General features: G+C 35.0%; 1 protein-coding gene across 12 annotated transcripts; it reads left to right on the top strand.

The window, feature by feature from the left end:
• Positions 1–332: 332 nt before the first annotated feature.
• Positions 333–3,682, top strand: LOC141717940 (alpha-galactosidase-like). Of its 12 annotated transcripts, none has more exons than XM_074520212.1 (11): positions 336–587; positions 733–780; positions 1,429–1,500; positions 1,683–1,796; positions 1,936–2,015; positions 2,138–2,194; positions 2,307–2,341; positions 2,440–2,543; positions 2,689–2,764; positions 3,044–3,084; positions 3,301–3,682. In XM_074520212.1, exons 6-11 carry the CDS (start codon positions 2,146–2,148, stop codon positions 3,350–3,352), a joined length of 357 nt encoding a protein of 118 aa, XP_074376313.1. In that variant the 5' UTR covers positions 336–587; positions 733–780; positions 1,429–1,500; positions 1,683–1,796; positions 1,936–2,015; positions 2,138–2,145; the 3' UTR covers positions 3,353–3,682. The 12 variants fall into 12 exon arrangements, 10 of the variants coding, with proteins under 10 accessions (XP_074376310.1, XP_074376317.1, XP_074376313.1 ...); XM_074520211.1 differs by having other exon boundaries at positions 338–587; positions 1,997–2,015; XM_074520208.1 differs by having other exon boundaries at positions 1,997–2,194.
• The last annotated feature ends 6,773 nt before the right edge of the window (positions 3,683–10,455 follow it).

Raw genomic sequence — 10,455 nt, 5'->3', positions numbered from 1 at the left:
AAACCCGGTAACGGAGCTCGGAAGAACACTACACCATATATGGCTTTTACCAACACTTTTTTCGGTGTTACAAGCTAAAGTGTTACCTTAAGTTACTTAAATTTGATATAAGATAACAATTTTTTTTGATGTTACAGTAGATGTCATTTGATGTTACTATAGGCATGATCAGATTTCTATTATAACAAGAAACGTAGTGTTGCAGTTGATAATTAAAAAAGCGTTACAAGAACTAGAAATTTGGGCAGCATTTACATTATTGGTGTTTGGCGGGTCAAATTTTGACCGAAATATTGGGTGGCCAAAGCTCAAATCTAACCCGCTCTTGAATAAAAATTACTTAACCTAAAAATACTAGATTGTCTTTATCTCTCTCACTTCTTATTTTTACTCTCATCTTCCCCGTTCTAAAATCTCTCTCTCTCTCTTCAACACTTACTCTTCACCACTCTCTCTGACAAATTGTTTTCAAAAAATTGGAGTTTAATCGGGTATGGCGGTAGATTAATTTATGTTTGTGGCTTCAATCGGATAGTTTAGGGTTCCGCTAACTAGGGTTTGAATTGGGGATTTCAACATTTAGTCGGGTATAATTCTTATTTTCTGCTCATATTTGTGTGTATATCTTCTTGTATGCTAATATTTGAGTGTATATCTCCTTGTATGTGTATATATTTAGGTTGAGAATTATTTTTTTCTTAAGGGGTGATATTTATGTTTGGTGTTTTTCAGGGTTACCATTTTTCTTATGGAATTGGAAATTTGATTGATGTATATTCGGTGAGAAATTATGTAATTGTGATTTTTAGGTTATTTTATTTTATTTTTGGTGAATTTAATTGAGTTCTGATGTTAATTGAGCTGGTTGATTTGATTAGTGTTTGTTTGTTTGTTAGTGCTTGTTGATTTGGTTTTGTTATTCGAGAGTCGTTTTGTATAATTGTTCGAAAACACGAGCACACACATTTGTTTTTGACGCGTTGGAAGCTGTGGAAGTGTAATTGCATCGATTTAGAGAGTAACAAAACTGGAATTATATTAGTACGCACATTTATTTTCGAGGTGGTGATAGCTGGAAGTGTAATTGTACTGATAAGTAGTAGCAGTGCCGAAGTTATAATGATAGAATGAGTTATGTGTCATTGGTATTGGAGTGACTATATATTGGAAGTTTTTAGGCGTAGGTTGTGAATTGTGATAATGTTCGTCTTTCTAGTTTTCAATGCATATGAACTTTGGTACTTTTTGGCTTCTTAATTTTAGTTGCGAGGTCGAATTAGATTAAGTGGAGGTTAGCATAGTATCTTTAGTGTTACTACTGTTATTATTGAATTTTGGTTTTATCTTGTTATTTTCTTGAAACGTTCATTTTTTCAAGAAGTAATAATCATGTAATACTTGCATTTGTGATCTTTTTGGTTGTTACAGTTGAGGACTGTCATGGATCCGAAGAGGCATTACAAAAAGGGTGATTCGAAATCAGTTCCTAAATACTTCCAGGCAAGTCAATATTCAGATCTCCCTCCCCCAGTTGTAAAAATAAAATGATAATTATGGTTTTAATCGAGGACCAGGTGTTGGATTTCATATATATGTTTTGAACATATATAATCAATTTTTATTAGCTTATTATTTTGCTTCTTATTAATGGTGTACTTTTTTAATACATATAAATTCATCAGGTTGGCACTGTTATAGAGTCGACAATAGAATATTACACAGGTAGACTTAGTAAAAAGGAGAGAGACATCCCTTGCAGATGAGATTCTTGGTGACCATTCTCTAGGGAGTTACAGGTAACTTCAGCTAAAGAGCTAAATGGCTTGTATAATTATTACGTACTGCATTCCGATCTATCCTAGAGTGCATGTGTAGTTCCTTTTTATTCCAATTTTGACGAAAACTTCCAAAACTTTGTACTCAAAATACATGAAGAAACCCAAAATAAGAACTCCTCGGCTATTTATCTTACTGGTCTCTTTATTGATGGTTTCAGCAAATTTAAAGGCTTTGAGGTACGCTCGTATATCTTCACACACCAATTAATGCTACCTTTAAAAACCCGCAAGTACTTAAACTAATCATTTTACGATTCTTGTAGCGATTAATTAATGTAATTATGGTTTTATAATGATAGCTGATGCAATGGTATCAACTGGACTTGCTACAGCAGGGTACAAATATGTAAATCTTGGTAAGGACAAGACAATCAGAGTTTGGAATTACATATAATCTTAACATGTGACACTATCTTGTTCTTTTAATTATGTATGCATAATTTTAAATCTGACTTTGTTGTATGTCAGATCATTGCTGGGCTGAGCTTAATAGAGATTCCCATGTATCCCAGCTTTCTCAGTTTGCTAATCATGATTATTAGTTATAATTGTTATGATAATTAATGTGGTACTGAATTAGTCGCTAATTTGGGTTTGACAGGGAAATATGGTGCCTAGACGCTCAACGTCTCCATCCGGAATGAAAGCACTTGCAGATTATGTTCATAGAAAAGGTCTGAAACTGGGAATTTACTCCGATGCTGGGTAATATCTCCGTAAAGTTTATGTGACAGATATTTTTGTTCCTTGTAGTCGATAAATAAATGTATACTGAAAAATTCAATCTCGAAGAGTATAGGATCAAAGCAATGCTGCCTTTTAATTTATTGTGGTTTGTGTCTTCTTACAGAGTCCGAACGTGCAGTAATACTATGCCAGGATCTTTATTACATGAAGAACAAGATGCCAAGACTTTTGCTTCCGGGGTAATTTCTTTTATTTTTCTAAACAAATAAATTAGCACCACTACAGATTTGCACCATATTGTCTGTCTTTCTTAACAACATAGTTAAATAATGCTCCCGTAAGAAAAGGAGTGACATAAATAGTTACTGTATCTGGCCTCAGTGATTCATTATTTTGATAGCTTTTCTTTTCTATATACTTGAGATTAATAGAATCAAAATTATCAGATAATGTAAAAATTGTAATCACAATTCTTCGTAAATTTTCATGAAATTTATGTTGTACTGATGATTAACCAGAATGGCCAACAAGATGATAGCGCTAGCACGATTAATCCTTGGTGAGCTACTCTTTACTCCTTGAAATATTAGAACTTCGAAACTAGGTGGGGAAAAAACAACTTAATATGATTGCACTTGCAAAGATTATTAAGGATTATCATGTCTGAAGATAGATAAAAGGTAGATAAAAGGTTTTAGGACATATTTGTTTGGGCCTAAGTTATCGATTGATTCACAGTACATCATGCCCAGGGACCAATTTGGCTGTGATGCAGGTACAGGTTAATTTTGAGCTGCATATGCTGCATTTTCATATGGGAGCCATAGAATAGAACATCAAGTAAGGAGTCTTAAGGACAAAATTGCAATGATGGAACCTGGCCTCAAATCAGTTGAGCCTCTCATAGTGGAGCTGCAGAAAGCACACAAGCAAAAGCCCATGAAATGTTTGTTGCAAGGCAGGAACTTGTTGGAAGATAAATTTGATATTATAACTTGAGATTATTTTTGTTCAATTAGAAATGTGGTCAAAAGTTGTGGTTTTTGGATGAATTTGTAAATTTTGTTTATTTTAGTTGACTTTGAAACTTTTTATTGTTGGATTGTATTTTAACTTTGGATTTGAGTTCTTCAGTTTAATATGTATTTAAGTTTTTAGTGTTATAAGTGTAATTAGTAGATATTTTTATGTTGGTAAAAACATGAAAAAATGTTACTATAAATACAGAAGTGTTAAAAAAGAAATATTACAATAATATATAAAACTGTTACCAAAAGATTAAATTATTTTATCATCCGGTGTTATAATAGCAAATATGATGTTGCGAAAGAGTTTATTGCAACATATTTTTTGATGTTATTATAACTTTATGGGTGTTACAGTAGAACTACAGTTACACCTGCCTTTTGTAGCCATATATACTGAAAGTGTAATCATAGGGGGTCTATTGTTACATTTTCATCTATGTTACGAAAGGTTCAAAGTCTGTTATTATAGACCCCTATTGTAGCACGAGCAAATCCAACACCACGAAATTTTCAAAAAGTGTAACGATAGCCCAATTTTTGGCTTTAGGTAACATTTTTTGGCCGTTTTTACACTTTTTTTAGGGTGTTGCTAGAGGCCCTATATGGTGTAGTGGAACCGTTTCCAGAAGGCAGGACAACCGGGAAAGGATAGTAGACCTCAGATTCAAGTGTGCAAAGTTTGTGGGAAGAAACACCCGAGAAGGTGTAACAAGTTGGATGTAACCTGCTTCAAGTGTAACCAGAAAGGGCATTACTCATCGGAATGCCCAAATGGAGCAAAGAAGCCCGACTTAACCCGTTTGAAATATGGAAAGGTGGGCCATATGGCCAGAAACTGCAAGGAGCCTGTTCAAAAGGCCAATGTTCTTAGGATTGCTGGACTGCCGCCTCTCCCAGCACCAACAACTCAACCCAGAGTTAGAACCTTCAACATGACAATGAAAGATGTTGTGCAAGATGTGGATGTGGTGGCAGGTATGCTTGTTATTAACTCAGTAGAAGTAAAAGTATTAATGGATTCTGGAGCAACTAGATCTTTTAATTCTGAAAGTATTCTTGATAGACTAAATTGTGGTGCGTGCCCTCTTGAACCCAATCTGGTTATAGAAGTACCAAATCAAGAGAGAATTCTTGCTAATAGGATTTGTCCTAATTGCAATTTGGTTATATAAGGTCGGTACTTTTCTGCTGACTTAATTTCTTTTAAGTTAGGAGAATTCGATGTTATATTAGGAATGGATTGGTAGTCAAACCACGAGGCACAAATAGAGTGTAAAATCAAGAAGGTGAAGTTAAAGACCAGGGATGGTGCTGAAGTGTTATTCAAGGGGAAAAGGCAAGAGAAGAAGTTTTTAACGGCTATATAAACAAAAAGACTGCTATGACAGGGATGCGAAGCTTATTTGGCTCATGTCAAAGATATAGAGAAAGAATCCGTAAAGATTGAGGATATTCCGGTAGTAAGAGATTTTCTCGACGTGTTTCCAGATGAATTACCTGGACTACCTCCAGATAGAGAATTGAGTTTACAATTGATTTGGCTCCTGGAACGGAACCAGTATCGAAAGCTCCCTATCGAATGACGCCAGTAGAGATGAAGGAATTAGCAGCACAGTTGCAAGAATTGTTGGATAAAGGAGTTATTCGCCCGAGTGTATCCCCGTGGGGTGCACCTGTGTTATTTGTAAAGAAGAAGGATGGAAGTATGAGGTTGTGTATTGATTATCTTGAATTGAATAAATTGACGATTAACAATAAGTACCCTCTACCGCGAATCGATGACTTGTTTGATCAGTTAAAAGGAGCTACTTGTTTCTCCAAGATTGATTTGAGGTCTGGGTATCATCAGCTGAAGATTAAAGTGGAAGATATACCCAAGACGGCATTTCGAACAAGATATGGACACCATGAGTTTTTGGTAATGGTGTTTGGTTTGACGAACGCGCCAGCCGCATTTATGGATCTTATGAACAGAGTGTTCAAGCAATATTTGGATAAGTTCGTTATAGTGTTTATCGATGATATATTGATATATTCCAAGACGGAGGAACACCATATGGAGCATTTGAGGATTTCCTTAGAAATCTTGAGAAAAGAAAAGTTATATGTCAAGTTTTCGAAGTGTGAGTTTTGGATAAAGGAAGTACAATTTCTTGGACATGTAGTCAATAAAGAAGGAATCAAAGTAGATCCAGCCAAGATAGAAGCTGTGATGAATTAGGAAAGACCCAAGACTCATACGGAGGTCAGAAGTTTTCTAGGATTAGCCGAATACTATAGAAGGTTTGTGCAAGATTTCTCTAAGATTGTTGTTCCATTGACTAAGTTGATAAGGAAGAACGAGAAGTTTGTATGGACGGATAAGTGCGAGGAAAGCTTTCAAGAATTGAAGAAGAGATTGGTAACCACCCCAGTGTTAGTGTTACCAGATGAGAAAGGAGGGTTTGTGATCTTTAGCGATGCTTCGTATAAAGGACTATGATGTGTATTAATGCAACACGGGAAAGTAATAATGTATGCATCAAGGCAGCTAAAACCACATGAACAGAAGTATCCCACGCATGATTTGGAATTGGCAGCAATTGTGTTTGCCCTTAAAATTTGGAGACATTACTTGTATGGGGAAAAGTGTGAGATCTATACAGATCATTAGAGTTTAAAGTATATTTTCACTCAGAAGGAGTTGAATATGAGACAAAGAAGATGGTTAGAAGTGATAAAAGATTACGACTGTACAATAAATTATCATCCTGGAAAGGCGTATATTGTAGCAGATGTTTTAAGTCGCAAGGAAAGATTGAATATGTTAACTTTGTCAGAGGAATTAATCAAGGATTTTGAAATGATGGAAATAGAGGAGGGGACTCCAGGATTTGGAGGTGAAGCAATGTATGTGATGTTATTTCAACCCGAAATTTTGGAAAAGATTTGATGTTGTCAAGAACAGGTAATGAACCGCGAGAAAGATAAGTTGTTAGGAGAGGAAATTAAAGCTTAAAAGGATGAAAAAGGAATACATCGTGTTAACTCACGTATTTGGATACCTAACATTGTGGAGCTAAAGCACGAGATTTTGCGTGAAGCGCATAACTCAAGATTTTCAATTCACCTTGGAAGTACGAAAATGTACAAAGACTTGAAAGAGAGTTATTGGTGGCCAAACATGAAAAAGGAAATCACGGAATGGATAAGTAAGTGTTATACATGTCAAAGAGTAAAAGCAGAACATCAGAGACCGAGTGGATTGCTTCAACCACTAGACATACCAGAATGGAAATGGGAACATATCGCAATGGATTTCGTAGTAGGATTGCCAAAGACCAAGTCTAATCATGATGCAATTTGGGTAGTAATCGATCGATTGAAGAAATCAGCGCATTTCTTGCCGATAAATGAAAGATTTTCATTAGAAAAGTTGGTCAAAGTGTATCTGGATGAGATTGTGATGCGTCACGGAGTTCTAGTATCTATCGTGTCCGATAGAGACCCGAGATTTGACTCAAGGTTTTGGTGATAATTTCATGATCATTTGGGAACTAAGCTGAAAATAAGTACGGCATATCATCCGTAAACTAACGGACAAAGTGAAAGGACAATTCAGACGATCGAGGATATGTTGCGAACCTGTGTAATATATTTCAAAGGAAATTGGGACAAAAATTTGCCATTGATTGAGTTTTCCTACAACAACAGTTATCACGCGAGTATTGGCATGCCGCCTTATGAAGCGTTGTATGGAAGAAAATGCGAATCCCCTATATATTGGGATGAGGTTGGTAAGCGCAAACTAATTGGCCCATAACTAGTTCAACAAATGAAAGAGAAAGTGGAAATGATTCGTAAAAGATTAATCGCCGCTCAAGATCGACAAACGAAGTATGCGAATCGAGAACAAAATGATATGCAATTCGAGCCTAGAGACAAAGTCTTGTTAAAGATATCTCCCTGGAAAGGTTTATCCAGATTCAGAAAGAGAGGGAAGTTGAAGTTCTAGGTATATTGGACCATTTGAAGTACTACGACAAGTTGGAAAGGTGGCTTATGAATTAGCGTTAGCCCCGCAAATGCAACATCTTCATAATGTATTCCACGTATCTCTTCTAAAGAAATATAATGATGATGCAAGCCATGTGATTGAATTGGAACCAGTGGAAATTCAACCAGACTTGTCTTATGTGGAACAACCAGTTCGAATCTTAGATCGAAAAGAGAGGACACTTAAAAATAAAGTTATACCTCTAATTAGAGTATTATGGAGAAATCCATTAGTGGAAGAGTCAACCTGGGAATTAGAAAGTGAAATGGAAGAAAACTATCCCCATCTATTTGCTTAGACTAGATTCTGGAGACATAATCCTTTTAAGGGGGTAGATTGTAACGACTGGGAATTTTGTGACGTAATTAAGTGAATAAAGTGTGATTCTGTGGTGTAATTATAATTTTTGTGATTTAATAAAAGGATTAAATGATCTTTTTTGGTTAATTTTCTGTATTGTATATTAGTAATTGTGAACGTAAAATGACGCGTTTCAGTTTGATGAGTCAGCTTAGGGGATAAGCTGTGTTGTCAGGCCATCAGGTAGAACGAGACCCATTTTAAAACAGAATAAAAGTATTTAAATGTGAACTATGTGTTGTTATATGAAATGGAAATGTTTAGTTAAGTCTTTTGGTGACGTGTTAGTTGGTATAAAGGATTTATCGTGAAGTGTAAATAAACCGCTCAGCTTCGGATCGTCAAGCAGAACGTAACCCGTTACGCGAAAAGGGGAATAATAATAAAAAGGGAAATTTTGTGATCAGATATGAGTTGTGATGTGTTGATATATGTGTTTGCTTGTTTGTATGTATGATTATGTGATCTGTTGATTTTTTAAAATGATTTAAGGGATTTATTTGATTTAAAATGAGGTTTGTTGAACCTTTATACATTTTTATAAAATTACCCGAATACGGTCAAGGCGTGAAATTTATTTTATTATCTTCAAAATAGTCCTAGAGACTTTTTAAAAATGATAGACGGATTTAGTTCGTGATCGGTGCATTTTAAAATGATTTTATAGAATTAAAATGCTAATTTCAGCATAATCTTGTAAAATCCGTATTAAATCAACCGTCCGCTCAAAAATTATTTTAAAAATATGGCTGAAAAGCTAATTTCGATATCTATGCTTTAAAATTATCATTCGTTTCATTCCCATCTTTTCTGAGAGAGTTACTTCATGTTTAAATTCATTTTCTTTAGATTAAAAATAAGAGAAAAGAAAAAAGAAAAATTAAAGTATGGTATAATAACCATACTACCCTTGCCAAACTAATATATATACTCCCTCCCCTCCCCTTTCTTTTTCTTTCACCCGGCCTCACTCTCTCTCTTCTCTCACTTTCTCCCATCTCTCTCTTTTCTCTCTTAACTCTCGAAGCTCTCTCTCTCTTCTTTTCTCTTGGTACAATCCTCTTCTTTCATTAATTTCTATGGATTCATCCATGAAACTTCATGCTTATTCTATATATACTTTAAATCATATGCATGTGTGTATTTGTGCTTGCATGCGAGTGTGTGTATGTGCGATGGGCTCGGTTTTGTGCCGAGTGTCGTGTGTTTGTTTCTTTCGAATGCTTGATTGCAATTTCTGTAAATTTCTGTGAAGATTGAGCCTTGCATACGTGTGTTGATGTGTTTTTGAAAGTTAATCGGAGGTTTTAAAGTTGGAAACCCCCGAATGGGGGCACCACCGTGAAGCCACCACCACCAGTGATGAACTCCGGTGAACCGGTGGTGAGTGATGATGTAATAACTGAGCATGTTTGCATGTGGTGTGAATGTGGTGTTTTAATTGAAAACCGAATGGGATTTGTGATTTAAAAAGTTATTAAGTTGATTCTTGTTGATTTAAATGGTTGTGAATGTTTTTTCTTGGATAATATTGAGAAATTAGATTAGTTCATGGTCAAAAGAATCGAATTAAAAGTTGCATGTGTTGTTTTGCTTGAAACCCGAGTGGTTCTTGATCATTAAGTTGATTTTGATTATGTAAATGGTTTGTTGTTGATTGATTGTAGAGATTATTGAATAAATAGATTGAGTTGTGGTTTAAGAATCCCAAATGATGCATGCATGTCTTGATTGTTGGAAATTTCGAGTGATTCTTGCTTGTTCTTAAGACATTAAGTCAAACTATGTGTTCAAATGAATGATCAACCATGTTTAGGTGTTAATTTGTGATTAAATAAATTATAGAGTTGGTTTTGGATGAAGTATCAAATGCATGTTAAGTTATAGCTTTGCATGAAAAGATTTGAGCTAAAAATGATGTAAAAGGATGAGCAAAGGCTTGATCTCAAATTTATATGTGATTTTATTAATTGCATGTCGTTGCTTGATGTTTGATTGTGTTTTATGTTAAAGTCTAATAGACTATTGATATAAAAGTGATTGATTTGATTTCAATACCTTGCTAAGTGATTGCATGTGAAATTTCTAAGAGATATGTGATTTATTTGTTTATTTTGGTTCGAATTAAATGATGAAAAAGGAAGGAATGAGTCGTCTTGATATGAGGTTATATAATTGATATGATAAATCAGGTATAAAGTTTGAAATACAAGGATTTAATGTTGTATGTCGTATTTGCATCGCAATACGTGAATCGAAGTCTATTTGGTTAAAGTATACGGGGTTTGGTTTACACGTGATGTGTGTTTATAATTGAGTAAATATACTCTTAGGGTTTCTCGATAAGGGTTAAGCGTTAAGCATTCTAGAAACGTCGAGTGGGAATCTAATTAAGGTTTTGATTTATGGATTGTAGATTCGGAGCGTGAGGGCATTCAGGCTAGGAAAGGGAAAAGTGTACTAGGTGGTAGTAGTTCAAACTCTGTGAAATAGGAAAGCGAATTCA

This window comes from Apium graveolens, chromosome 4, assembly GCF_009905375.1.
Source record: "Apium graveolens cultivar Ventura chromosome 4, ASM990537v1, whole genome shotgun sequence".
NCBI classification, from domain to species: domain Eukaryota; kingdom Viridiplantae; phylum Streptophyta; class Magnoliopsida; order Apiales; family Apiaceae; genus Apium; species Apium graveolens.
Note: the sequence above shows the minus strand (reverse complement) of the source record. Positions and strands in the feature narration are given on the sequence as shown.